This window comes from Plecotus auritus (assembly GCF_963455305.1).
Source record: "Plecotus auritus genome assembly, chromosome: 2".
In the NCBI taxonomy this organism is placed as follows: domain Eukaryota; kingdom Metazoa; phylum Chordata; class Mammalia; order Chiroptera; family Vespertilionidae; genus Plecotus; species Plecotus auritus.
The window spans coordinates 120,596,255-120,610,940 of NC_137771.1; the positions used below are offsets into that span (position 1 = coordinate 120,596,255).

General features: G+C 45.5%; 1 protein-coding gene across 3 annotated transcripts in view; it reads left to right on the forward strand.

Moving 5' to 3' along the window:
- EIF2A (eukaryotic translation initiation factor 2A) overlaps window positions 1-14,686 on the forward strand; it is a 53,450-nt gene that overhangs the window by 4,218 nt on the left and 34,546 nt on the right. For all 3 annotated transcript variants that reach the window (XM_080657524.1, XM_080657525.1, XM_080657526.1), the window contains exon 2: window positions 11,588-11,657. In XM_080657524.1, the coding sequence (XP_080513650.1) occupies window positions 11,588-11,657 (70 nt within the window). The remainder of the gene's footprint in view (window positions 1-11,587; window positions 11,658-14,686) is intronic.

Sequence of the window (14,686 nt, forward strand, 5' to 3'; positions counted from 1 at the left end):
TGTAAGGATCAGCTGTGTCTACGCTGGGAGAAGTTCGGTGCTGGAGATAGGATTAGACTTGCCAAATTGCAAAAGCCTCTGTGCTCAGCTTGGATGGGGTGGAGTCTCAGGGCAGAGCAGACAGTCTTGGCTTCAGTCAGCCTTGCCCTTGCGCGCGCGTGCCCCCAGACCTCTGCCTTCCCCGGCTCCCGAGCCTGCGCCCAAGAGTCCAGATTCCCCCCCACAAGAGCATGGGTCCCCAGGGGCTCGCCTGGAACTGGGGTTCACTGCAGTCAGAACTGGGGTTCAGTGCATCTAGGAGCTTCTGACTCCCTTCCACTAGGGAAAGCCTGTGGCAACCTCTGTAGCCTTTGTGCGCACTGGCATGCGCGTGCCTCCAGACCTCTGCCTTCCCCGGCTCCCGAGTCTCCGCCCGAGCGTCTAGATTCCCCCTTAAGAGCGTGGGTCCCCAGGGGCTCGCCAGGAACTGGGGTTCAGTGCAGTCAGGAGCTTCCGACTCCCTTCTGCTAGGGAAAGCCTGTGGCAACCTCCACAGCCTTTGTGCACACTGTCTCACGCGCCTCCAGACCCCTGCCCGCCAGGGCTCCCCCGGGTCTCCCCCAGGTCTCTGAGTGAGTCTCCGGGTGCCCTTCTCTCTACCTGACAGTCCAGACTCCCCCTGTATGAGCCTGGGTCCACGGGGTTTCGCCCAGGACTGGGGTTCAGTGCAGTCAGAACTGGGGTTCAGTGTGGTCGGGGGCTTCCTTCCCCCTTCCGCCAGAGAAACTCAGCCAGGCTCTCAGCCACCCTTCCTCTCTGTGCGCACAAAGACCCTTTGCCGTACCTCCAATTCTCTGTGAGCTTTTCTCTTTCCTTCTAGTTGTAGAATTTCCACTCAGCCAGCTTTCCTGTGGTTCTGGATGGTGTCTGTTCTATCTTTTAGTTGTAGTTTTGAAATTGTTGTGCGAGGCAGCAGTTTAGGTGCTTACCTATGCCGCCATCTTGGTTTCTCTCCAAAGCTTCAGTATTGATGCATCTAGGTAATTGGCATGACTCCAAAAATCTGTGGTTTTTCATCCCTGTGCTCTTGATTTCTTCACAGTTAAATTCATTCTGAGGCTAACATTCTACATGATAGCTCAAGGTCTACATTCAACTAAACCAGTAGCCCCAAAGGAAGAGCACATTGTTGCTATCACAAGGTGGCTGTCTAGGTTGGCTTGGCTCTTGCTCATCTTTGATTCAGTCATTTTTAAATCAGATCACCAGGACCAAGTTATATTCTCACCCCTGGATAGTTTTCAAAGGAAAATTAGAGTAATCTAAAAAGGGGGGATTGATATGGGTTTCATGTTGTTTGGATGCCAAACAACATGAAACCCATATTGTCTAGTCAGCTTGCTTAATTGAGGCCATTGAGATAATTTATTAAAAATTAAGTCATTTTTTCTAAATTGATATGTACTTCAGTGAATGTAAAGGTTGAAAAGAGTATCTCCTAATAATAGAGAAATATGTAAATTGTCCAGGATGCTGTCACAGTAACAATAACGACTGAAAAGCAGGCTGCGTGGGACAACAAGACCTGAAGGGAGGGCAGTGAGGGATGACCGACTGAACAGCAGGCTGTGTGGGGCAACCAGGCCGGCAGGGGGGTTAGTGAGGGACAACCAAACAACTAAACAGCAAGCTTTGTGGGGTGACCAGGCCGGCAGGGGGGGCAGTGAGGGGCGACCAGGCCGGTGGGGTGGGGGGCAGTTGGGGGCAACCAGGCTGGCAGAGGGTGGCAGTTGGGGGAGAGCAGGTCAGTGGAGGGGGTAGTTGGGGGCGACCAGGCCGGCAGGGGGGCAGTTGGGGGTGACCAGATCAGCAGGGGGAGCAGTAAGGGGCGACCAGGCCGCTGGGGGGAATAGTTAGGGGCGACCAGGCAGGCAGGCAGGTGAGCAGTTAGGAGCTAGCAGTCCCAGATTGTGAGAGGAATGTCCCCCGAGGGGTCCCGGATTGGAGACGGTGCAGGCTGGGCCAAGGGGACCCCCACTTCTGTGCATGAATTTCGTGCACCAGGCCTCTAGTCATCTATAATAATAAAAGCGTAATATGCAAATCGACCAAACGGCAGAACAGTGGAACGAGCATCCGGACGACCACGCTATGACACACTGGCGCAGCTGTGGGCAAACTACGGCCCGTGGGCCGGATCCGGCTGTTCTATCCGGTTCTCTTGCTCTCCCCTCCGCTCCTTTACTTTGAATTTATATTAGTTCACACAAACACTCCATCCATGCTTTTGTTCCGGCCCTCTGGTCCAGTTTAAGAACCCATTGTGGCCCTCGAGTCAAAAAGTTTGCCCACCCCTGCACTGGCACCAGGCCAGCCAAGGCGGTGCAATGCAATTGATCAGGGGCCCGGCCATCGCCCCATGATCGCCTGCAGAGGGTAGCCCAGGCGACCGGCCTGCAGGGTGATCAATAAATTAGGGGGCTCCACGATTGCCCCAAATAGGGAGGCCCAGTCCACTGACCGGCGGGCTGAGGCAGGTGAGCAGGTCCTCCCTCTGCAGGGCACAGTTGATTGCCCCAAAGAGGGAGGTCCAGGCTACCCAGCGGTGGTGGCACTGCGGCGGGTGGGCAGGACACCCCTCTTTGGGGCAGTTGATGGCGGGGATCCCGGACTATGAGAGGGCACAGGCCAGGCTGAGGGATACCCCCCACCCCTGTGCATGAATTTTGTGCACTAGGCCTCTAGTATCATAATAATCACCATATCCCTGCCATAGGATTCTTGTTAGTTGAAGCCCAGTAGTTTTCTCACATTAACTCAGGCCTAGAGCAATAAATTGTACATGCGTATCTGGAAAGGATAGTAAGTTTTAAAAATATGTATGTACAATATTTAATATAATTATTTTTAAATAGTTATTTTTTGTGAAACTGGCACTTGTTTAATGAAAAAAACTGTTCACATTCTTGATTTTTCCTTCTAATTGGACATATTGCCACATTCCCTTTGATTGAAAAGGGAAATCATTAAAAATAAATCATATCAAGTCTCAATACATTATTAAGTTAGCTCCACATTCTCTTGTTTCAGTCACTTCTAATTATTGAAGAATTTGTTTTTAATTTATTATTTTGCTTTTGTTAACTTGTAATACAGTTTATATTCTGTTATGATTCTTGATTCTGTGTTTCTTCTAATAAACTTTTTATATCTGTTTATTCATATTTGTGTAAAAAGTTGCTCAAAATGATTAAATCCAGTAAAGTATCTTTAGTGGTACCAAAATCTCTTGCAGTACTTTTTCATAGTTATGCTTCTATGAAGGGAGGTGTGAAGTAAAATATTTGTTTTGAATAATGTTTATATGTATGAACAAAACTGGAACAACTCTCTATGATTTTTGTGATGGATTCAATGGATAATTAGTCCCCCTAAAATAGGTGTATCTATTGTAAAGCATCATGTACAAAGAAAGTTGTCTAATTTAATGAGTTCTTTTGTCTCATGGAATATGTTCTTTATCTTATTACAAAAATCTTGGTCTATTCAATTTTTTTATTTTAACTTAAAATTTTTGAAGAATGTTGCAAAACTTTTAATTAGTTTAATTTCTTGTTGTATTGTGAACAAAGCATTACCAAAAAGATAGGCTTTTTAGAGACCCTTTATTTTGATATAATTTAAGTATAAGAAGTTGCAAAAACAGTAAATAGACTTTCCATGGACCCTTCACCTAGTTTTCCCCAATGAAGTCTTATATAATCATAGTATGTTATCAAAACCAAAAAATTGACCATAGCACAGTAGTATTTACTAAACTATAGTCTTTGTTTGGATTTCACCAGTTTATGTGTATGTGTGTATAGTCTTAAGACAATTTATCATGTGTAGATTGATGTAATCGCCACTGTCAGAATATAGAACTGCTCCATCACCTGCTTCAAACTCTAACCCGTGGCAACCACTGATTTGTCCTCTATCATGATACTCTTGTCCATTTCAAGAGTGTTATATAAATGGAATCATAGCACATGTAATCTTTAGATTTTTGTTTTTAAAGTCTTCTCTGTGTTGAATGGGAATATGTGCGTGTTGAAAAGCAGTTGATTAGTTTGACTCAAGATTTTCACTTCTCCAGAAACATATTCAAACCAGGAATTGAAAACCACATGAGACTGAATGCTAATTGAGCAGGAAAGACACGAACCTTTTCACACTGACATCTCTGTCAAGTGTGCTTTGTAAGATTTGGATTAATCTACATGAAAGACTGTGGGTTAGGTGGGATTTCCACTCCCCTTCACCCCTATTTCTGTCTTAGTCCATTTGGGCTCCTATAATAAAAGATCTCAGGCTTATAAACAATAGGAATTTGTTTCTCACAGTCTGGAGACCAGGGAGTCCAAGATAAAGGCACCTGTAGATTCAATGTCTAGTGAGCACTCATGTCCAGTTTCCTCTGTGTCCTCAAATGGCGGGAGAGGCAGGGGACCTCCCTGGAGTCTCTTTGATAAGGACACTTATGTTACCTCACAAAGGTCTCACCTCCAGATGCAATCGAATTAGGGGTTAAATTTCAACGTATGAATTTGAAGGGTGGAGTACACAAGCATTTAGTCTGGCAACTCCTGTGGGGTCTTTTCCCTATCTTAGTTTGGGGTGTAGGTATGAAATAAGAATTTAGAAAAGGAAAGAAAGCCTTATACTGGTTGTTTCGAAAACCCTGAAATATCAGTTTTCCCCAAGTAAGCATTGTGGTCAGTGATAATGATAATACAAGTATGAGGACCAAGGTTACTAGTTACAGGTGCCATCCTATCTAATAAAAGAGTAATATGCAAATTGACCATCACTCCAACACACAAGATGGCTGCCCCATGTGGTCAAAGATCCTGCCCCCATGTGGACACAAGATGGCCATCAGGGGAGGGCAGTTGGGAGGGACCAGCCCTGCAAGGGAGGGCAGTTGGGGGCGATCAAGCCTGCAGGGGAGGGCAGTTAAGGGTGACCAGGTCGGCAGAAGAGGGAAGTTGGGGGTGACTGGGCCTGCAGGGAAGGGCAGTTGGGGGGGAACCCAGGCCTGCAGGGGAGAGCAGTTGGGGGGGACCAGGCCTGCAGGGGAGGGCAGTTGGGGGGGACCAGGCCTGCAGGGTAGGGCAGTTGTGGGGGGACCAGGCCTGCAGGGGAGGGCAGTTGTGGGGGGACCAGGCCTGCAGGGGAGGGCAGTTGTGGGGGGACCAGGCCTGCAGGGGAGGGCAGTTAGGGGGACCGGGCCTGTGGGGGAGGGCAGTTAGGAGCAATCAGGTTTGCAGGGGAGTGGTTAGGGGGTGATCAGGGTGGCAGGCAGAAGCGGTTAGGGGCAATCAGGAAGGCAGGCAGGCGAGCAGTTGGGAGCCAGCAGTCCTGGATTATAAGAGAGATGTCCAACTGCCTGTTTAACAGTCAGTCAGACATCCCTCGAGGGGTCCCAGATTGGAGATGGTGCAGGCTGGGCTCAGGGACACCCCCTAGCCCCCATGCACGAATTTCGTGCACTGGGCCTCTAGTGAGAACGTAGAAGCCAAGTTGAGCAAAGCTTTTTTCTTTTTTGCCAGTTACCTCAAGCATATGGGATCAGCAGTTAAGTCAATAGACAATAACATGGTTTGATTATATCACCATATGGCATATTTTCTAATTACATTGCAGCTTCATTGGGACTGCATTGGTGATATGCCGTATTGTTTTCCTATGCCTGCATGTGGTTTCGGAAAGAGAGCTCTCAGTGTGTGTAGTTGCCACTGCAGCTTGTGGGAGGGACCTCATTAGACTAACAAAATGTTAAATAACCTAGTTAAAGTGAAATCTGGTAACTGAACTCCTTAGTTTCGGAAATTCATTTTTTATTAATCCCTCAAATAAATGTTTGTTAAAAAATTAATTACAGTATTAAGAAAAGGATGTCCTGTTCTCTTTTAAACCATACTGTATCATACATGAGATTGCAGCAGATGATTGATTTTGATGATAAGAAATAGCATTGTTTTGCCTGTGTAGTGAGAATAGTCAAAAGGCCAAGAAGTGATTAAGAATTTTCATGCTAGCCCTGCCAGTGTAGCTCAGCGGTTGAGTGTTGACTGATGAACCATGAGGTCACAATTCTGTCTCATCATTGATGTTTCTATCTTTCTTTCCCTTACTCTCTGAAATCAATAAAAATATATTATAAAAAAAAGTTTTCATGCTAAAGAATTGAACTTCATAGTTTTTATTATTATTTTTTTTTGTTAATCCTCACCCAAGGATATTTTTCCAATGATTTTCAGAGAGAATAGAAGGGAGGGGGGGAGACAGAGAGAAACATGACACGAGAGAGACACATCACATCCATTCGTTGCCTCCTGCATATGCCCCAACCGGATCCGGGGATCAAGTCTGCAACCGAGGTACATACCCTTGACTGGAATTGAACCTGGGACCCTTCATGCCATGGGTCTATGCTCTACCCACTGAGCCAAACCAGCTAGGGCTTTTTAAATATATTTTAAATGTATTTCTTCATTGATTTCAGAGAGGACGGGAAAGGGAGGGAGAGAGAGAAACATCAGTGATGAAAGAGAAATGTTAATCAGCTGCCTCCTGTACACCTCACACTGGGGATGGAGCCTGCAATTTGGGCATGGGCCCAGATTGAGAATCAAACCATGACCTCCTGGTTCATAGGTTGACACTCAACCACTGAGCCACACCAGCCAGGCAAATTCTTTTACTTTCATTCTAACTTTAAATTATTTTCTTTGGAAGTGAAAATTATATTACTTTTGATAGCTAAAAATTGAGTTAATTAATTCTCAGGTAGAATATTAGTGATCTGAGAACTGTCCCTGGAGAAGGAAAAGGAAATATGGACTAGAGTTGGAGCCAAGAGTGGCCCCTCTCTACCAACTTGGCTGTTTCCCCAGTAACCAAGAGAAGAGTGGAAGATTTGTGAATAGCTAGCAGAAAAGGAAGCAGCTGTAATTGTAGCCATGGACCTCAGTAAAACTTCTGTTCTTTTTAGCTCTTATGCTATTGCTGAATTCTAGCTCATAAAATAGTAACTCTAGCTCATAAAATAGTAAATCTCTAGGATAAGTCTTATTAGTTTTATATCTTACACTAGAGGCCCGGTGCATGAAAATTCATGCATTGGCGGGGGGGGGGGCGGGCTTCCTCAGCCTGGCCTGCCCCCTCTCACAATCCGGGAGCCCTCAGGGGCGGGAGGTGACCCAGTGATCAGTGGAAGGTGACGCCCCCATCACACCTCTGCTGCTGCCACTGCCGGCAGCACAAGCCTCTGCCGGCCCTGGTTACCTGAGCCTCGGGTAGCCCTGGGTGGCTGGGCAGCCACCATCTGAGGTTTGCCTGTGCCTCAGGCCAGCCCTGGGCGGCTGGGGGACTGAGGGAACTGGGGGACTCTGGAGGCAGGTGTGCGGAGCTGCCCCAGCGGGGCTGAGGGAACTGGGCACCTCCATCTTTGAGGGCGTGACAGTCAATTAGCATATTCCCTCCTTATTGGCTATGGGTGTCATCATCTTTGTGAGGGTGTGACGATCAATTAGCTTATTCCCTCTTTATTAGATAGGATATTGAACACTCATTCTCTACCTTCCATTTCCACTGCCCCACCCTAGCCCAAGTTTTCTTAATCTCTCCTGTGGGGCTACTGTAGAACTGTCTTGATTAGTCTCTTCATGTCCACTCTTACTCCCTTCTAGTTTATTCTCTAAACTGACCTTTTCAAAATGCAAATCTGGTTTTTAAAATCCTCTTAAAGTTTCCCACCATTCTTAGGCTATGGTGAGAGACCAGCACTGCCTAACTTAGGCCACAAAATTCTGCTTGGTCTGAGCCCTGATTTATTCCCCAGCTCCATCTTCTTCTAGCCACACATGCCTTCTTTCCCTTCCTCTGATGCTTGGTCATCTCTCTTGCCATGGAGTTTTTGTACTTGTTCCCGTTCTCTTTTCTTTTAACTGCTGTTCATCCTTCAGATGTCAGTACACAAATTACTTAATCAAGGACATGTTCCATAACCTTCCATTTTAAGAAAACTCTTTATTATTCACTCTATTAGCCCCTTATATCTTTCCTTTGTAGCACTACACACAGTTATAGAATTCCATATATGACTAATTATTTGATTAATGAGGTCAGGGACAAGGCTGATTTTTCTCCCTGTTGTATCTTTCTAGTATTTCAACATAGGCTCTGGGAGGTAGTTTTTTGTTCTTGTTGTTGTTTTCTCCCAATAAGCATTTGTTGAATATTGAATGAATTTAGTTGATTCAGCTTTAGAAGCTACTAATGCAGCCATTTTCAAAAGTATAATCTATTTCTATAGATGTTTATGCTTATTAAATCTTGAATTTTGTTCACACAATATTTTAAGACTAATTACTATCATTGGGGAATTTGTAAATGAATGTGTCTAATCCCACTTGCTTTCTTAGTTTGAGAAAGTATAAATATATTAATAATGCCTTACATTTTTATTGATTTCAGAGAGGAAGGAAAAGGGAGAGAGAGCTAGAAACTGAGAGAGAATCATCAATTGGCTACCTCCCACACATCCCACACTGGGATGGAGCCTGCAAGCTGGGCACGTGCCCTGACCAGGAATTGAACTGTGACCTAGTTCATGGGTTGACGTTCAACCACTGAGCCATGCCGCCCAGGCATGCCTTACATTTTTAAGAGCTTTGAATATATGCTGTATGTTTATGTCATTATCTATATATATAAAAACCAAGCGACTGGAACGACAGGTCGCTATGATGCACCCTGTGGCCAGCCAACCAACCTGACCTTCTGCGCCCACCTCCCACCCCCACAGCTGGCCCGGACCTGATTGGCCCCTGGGGCCTGGCCGGTTGGATCCCACTCATACATGAATTAGTGCACTGGGCCTCTAGTTTATATAAAGCACACAGCCACCCTCTGTTCTAATGTTTTCATTTTTACAGATTAGGGAACAGATTTAGAGGTGATGTAGCCAAGGATTCACAGCCAGATAGAAGCAAAAGTCTGCCTTTGAGTTCAGGCCCTTTCTATTATAGCACAGCTACATTTTCACTGATAGCAGTTAAGATTTTGAGTTTTTATTTGTAAAAGTTACTTGAAAAATTAAGCTGATACAAAGAAGATTGAACTTAAACTCAGCTTCTAATTCTGTTTCCAACATCAACACATTCTGAAAATGAGATTAAAAATGTGAAAATAGCCCTAGCCAGGTAACTCAGTTGGTTAGAGCCATCATCCTAATATGCAGAGGTTGCAGGTTTGATTCCTGGTCAGGGCACACACAAGAAGCAACCAATAAATGCATAAATAAGTGTAACAACAAATTGATGTTTCTCCCTCTCTCTGAAATCAATCCTATTTAATAAAGAGGGAATATGCTAATTGACCATTATTCCATCACAAAGATGGCTGCACCCACAGCTGAGGCCAAGTTTCCATAAGGAGCCTTAACAAGCAATCAGCAGGGACCTGAGGCTACGCCCTGCCCTGCCCCCATGGGGCTTGACAGGGGACCTCAAGGTGTGCTTCCCGTCCTGGTGCTGGGCTAGGGGACCTCAGGCTGCTCCTCCTGCCCCAGCGCCAGGCTGGGGCACCTCAGGCCACGCCCCCCACCTGGCAGGGCTTGACAGGGTACCTCAAGCCATGCCCCCCGCGATGGGGCTTGACAGGGGACCTCAAGGTGTGTTTCCCGTCCTGGTGCTGGGCTAGGGGACCTCAGGCTGCTCCCCCCGCCCCATCGCCAGGCCAGGGGACCTCAGGCCGTGCCCCCCACCAGGTGGGGCTTGACAGGGGACTTCAGGCTGCACCCCCCACCCCGGCACCAGGCCGGGGGACCTCAGGCCTCACCCCCCACTCCAGCACCGGGCCAGGGTCCCTGAGGCTGCGCCCCCCTGCCTGGCTGGGCTTGACAGGGGACCTCAAGGTGCACCCCAGTGCTGGGTCGGGGAACTCAGGATGCGCCCCCCTGCCCAGCGGGGCTTGACGGGGGACCTGAAGCTGCACCCCCCTGCCGGTGGGGCTTGACAGGGGACCTGAGGCTGTGCCCCCCTTCCAGTGCCAGGCCGGGGGACCTGAGGCTGCACCCCCCCCCCCTGCCTGGTAGGGCTTGATGGGGGACCTCAGGCCATGCCCCCCACCCAGTGGGGCTTGACAGGGGATCTCAGGCTGTGTGCCCCACCTGGCGGGGCTTGACGGGGGACTTCAAGGCACACCCCCTGCCCTGGTCTGGGCTGGGGGACCTCAGGCCATGCCCCCGTCCTGACACCAGGCCAAGGGACCTGAGGCTACGTCCCCTGCCCCGTGGGTGGGACAAGGGTGGGACTGGCCGGGTCTGGATCTAGCCCAGCCGTGGGCAAACTACGGCCCGCGGGCCGGATCCAGCCCGTTCGGCTGTTCTATCCGGCCCACGGAGCCGAAAGAGCAGAGGGTTCTCTTGCTCTGCCCTCCGCTCCTTTACTTTGAATTTATATTAGTTCACACAAACACTTCATCCATGCTTTTGTTCCGGCCCTCTGGTCCAGTTTAAGAACCCATTGTGGCCCTCGAGTCAAAAAGTTTGCCCACCCCTGATCTAGCCCAATGGGGGTGAGGGGCGGCCGGTTCTGGGTCTCACGAGATTTTGAGGTGCATGTGGGTGGGCGGGGACTTGACTCTGGGTCCCGTGGTGCACCCCAGACTCTGACAGGAGGAAGGTTTTCATATACATTTTACTAATTTTATTTTATCTCTGACATTTCTATTACAGAGAAAGGGCAAATAGCAATATTAAATTATTTTCTCTAATTAATCCCCTTTAAATGTGCATGAATTTCGTGCACCGGGCCACTAGTCAATAAATAAAAATGTGAAAATATAACACTAAGTCACTTTTTTCATTTGAATGAAGGAATATAAGTATGAATGTTATATGTCAGTGTACTTGCATATATTTCTTATAAAATATTAAAAGTGGATTTATTGAAGTAGTCTCCTTCGAGACTAAATGAACATGCTTTATAGGAAAAGAAATGAGGGGTATTACCTGTCTTAGTTTGGACTGCTATAACAAATTGGGTAGCTTATAAACAACAAATTTATTTCTCACAGTTCTAGAGGTTGGAAGTCTGAGATCAGGGTGCCAGCATGGTTGGGTTCTACTGAGGGCCCTCCTCTAAGTTGTAGACTACCAACTACTTACTGTGTCCTGACATGACAGAGCACTAGCTAGCTCGCTGGGCTCTTCTTATAAGAGCACTAATCCATCCCATTTATGAGAGCTCTGCCCTTGTGATCTAACTACCTCCCAAAGAACCCACCTTTAAATATCACATTGGGATTAGGGTGTCAACTTGAGGATTTGGGGTGGACACAAACATTCAGTCTGTTGCATTACCTATTTATTCTCAGCAGTTATATGATTTCATGCAATAAGGTAAGAAAAATGTGCCCTTTTCACACTAACATTCTATAAGTCTAAGAAGTGTTTCATAATTTTATTAATATTTTGACTGAAAGCTTTTTGCTTTTTAAGACGTTTGTGATAACTATTAACAAAGTCACGGTGATTCTTTTCATTTTATTTCTTTAGTCCGAGGATCAGAAGGACTGTACATGGTGAATGGACCACCACATTTTACAGAGAGTACAGTGCTTCCAAGGTATGGTTTATTTGAGTGATGTTAGCTGGAACTATGTAATACATTCTAAATTATTTTTGTTGTTATATTTTGAGAAGGAGAAAAAATGGCTAGTTTCTTGTGGTATATTATATAATATTAACAAATTAGAAAGAATGCATATATTCTATCATGAAAAATGATCTTTAGGTTTGAAAATAATAGCTTAAGCATGTTTTTAAAAAAAGGTGTAGACAGTAGTGTAATTGAGGTCAACCACTACCTTCGAAGAATTTTGTCTTAGAGAATGAGGAAGAACTTACAATAAAACACTGCCTGTAATTTTAATGAAATCACAGATGAAAAAGGTATAAAAAAGGAACTAAAATAGGTATAGATGTATTTTTCTCAAAAAGGAATAATGGGCAAACCAAAAATGAACCAAAGTGATTATCTATAGGAGGGAAGAGAATTACAGGACTCAAGGGACATGTCTGTGAATGAACTTTGGTGTAGATATAGTTTTAACTTTGGACCATCGTATTGTTTTAAATTTAAGAAAAATAATAAAATGGAAACAAGTGAATCTTGCTTTATGTTAAGTGGGTAGCATAACTAAATGATGACCTGAAAAATTCTTAAATGCATTCAATAGTTTTATGAACACAAAATTATACTATCATTTTAAATCTATTCTAGGATAAAACAATGTCATTAAAGAACCAAGATTTCCAACAAAACAGCATTTGTCAATATGAATTCATGATTTTTTTAAAATTAACTTTATTCATGATTTTTTTTTTTTTTTCATAAAATCACTTGTATTTTCTTGTTCTGTCCACTGAAAAGGTTTAGAAATAGTGATTACCTAGCGGTGGAGAATACCTCTGCATCACAGATTGTGATCTCTAAACACCATTCTTCACTAAAATGAACCAGTCTCTTGGAGAACTGGCTGACTCCAGGTCTAGGACAGAAAATTTATAAGTTGAACTAGAGACATCTAGTGTCAGAAAGCTAGGAAGCTGTAAAAGACTAACAGAGTTTTATTAAAGGATCACAGAAGTCAACTTGAAGGGGTTCACACTAGCCTAAGATTAGAAAGATTGAGCATTCAAAAGAATTATGACTGCCCTGGCCAGGTGGCTCAGTTGGTTCCAGTGTCCTCCCATACAAAAATGTAGCGAGATGGATTCCTGGTCAGGGCACATACCTGGGTTTGCAGGTTTGATCCCTGGTTGGCCATGTGCAAGAGGCAACCGATTAATGTTTTTCTCTTACATCAGTGTTGCTCTTTCTCTCTCTCTCCCTTCTTCTCTCTCTCTAAAATCAATTTTAAAAAACATTTTTTTCAAAAGAAGAATTATGACTAAAAGGATTAAGACATGTCAAGTATATAGTAGTAAACACTTTCCTCAAAACCCTTTCTCTAAAACTTATTGGTCAACAATTAAAGATTGATGTGGTTCTCGGTCATTACTTTGAAAATCTATTATATAATAATAAAAGCGTAATATGCTAATTAGACCGGACATCCTTCCAGACGGCTTCTGGACGTGTTAGCCTTTCAGTTTGACATGCTTGTCTTACACTATCTTCATATTTTTGGATTCTTTTTTCTGTATGCTCTTCTGATTGGGTGTTTTTTGCTTCCTCATATTTCAAATTATTGATTTTTGGGATCCTCTACTCTACTGTTGAGTCCTGGTATATTATTCTTTATTTCTGTCAGTGTGTCCTTAATTTCTTACTGGTTCATTTTTCCTTTTTTTTTTTTTTTTTTTTGCATTCTCACTAAGATCCTTGAAAGTCTCATTTAGTCCCTTGAAGGTCTCATGAAGACTCTTGAGTAACCTTATAACCATGGTTTTGAACTCTACATCTAGTAGTTTGCTTTCTTCCATTTCTTTTATTTGTGACATGTTTCTTTGTCTTCGCATTTTGGTTGCTTCCCTGTGTTTGTTTCTATGTATTGGGTAGAACTGTTACGTCTTCCTGAGTTGGTAGAGTGGCCTTGTGTAGTAGGTATCCTATGGGGCCCAATGGTTCAGCCTCCCCAATCACCTGAGCTGGGCACTCTAGGTGCACCCCTTTGTGGGCTGTGTGCAGAGTCTTATAGTTGAGATTTGATTGCTGTTGGTGTCACTGGGAGGAATTGATCTCCCAGCCAATTGGCTGTGAGGACCAACTGCGATTACAGTGGAAGAACTTGTATTCAGGAGACACTCCTATGGAGCAGGACTTTCTTCAGTGGGGCTTTTGTGCTCACTGAGTCTGCCCCTTGAGTGTGTCGCTTGTGGATGTGTAGTTATAATCTGGTATGGTCTGATGCTGGCCACTGGGTGCACTGGTTCTTGAGTCTCCAGGGCAGTGCAAAGTTAGCCACTGCCTGGGGCCACATGGCTGGGGCTACAGAGAGATCTGTAGATTCCTCCTATTTATATCATGTTTGGAAGTCCCCAGGGGAGGCCAAGCTCTGAATCAATGCAGGCTGGTGCTAGTGCCTGGTCTTGGGCCTTTTATTGATAGATTTGGGGCTCCTGGCCCAGCTGCAGCTTGTTTGAGAGAGTTTAGCAAAGTGTGTAGCCTGAGCAAGGACAGGTCATTTATATGCAAAAGTCGCTGCACAAAGTTTGGGTGGGGCTGCAAATTGGATGGGTCATGGTCTCAGGGAATCACCAGGGTGGAGCAAACAGAAATGGCTACTAACCAGCCCTGTGACCGGGGAGGTCCCAGCATAGGAACAATGACCCCTGCAAGCATGTCCGTCTGGGAGAAAGCTGCCCCTGAGTTCCTGTCTCAGTGCCAGACATCCAGTTCCTCCTCGTATGTGTCTGTCCCCAGAGCCTCGCCCTGGTGCTGGAGCTCAGAGGAAGCAGGATCTTGTAAGTTCAGTTCATGTGCTAGCGCTTTATGAGGAACAGCTGGGTCTCCAGCATCCTCCGTGTCACTCAGCCACAATCCCTGCTGATTTTTACAGCCCATAGTTATGGGGACTTCTTTTCCTAGTGCTGGGATCCTGGGCTGGGGTCTGGTGTGGGGCTGGGACCCCTTGCTCCTCACAGGGGCCC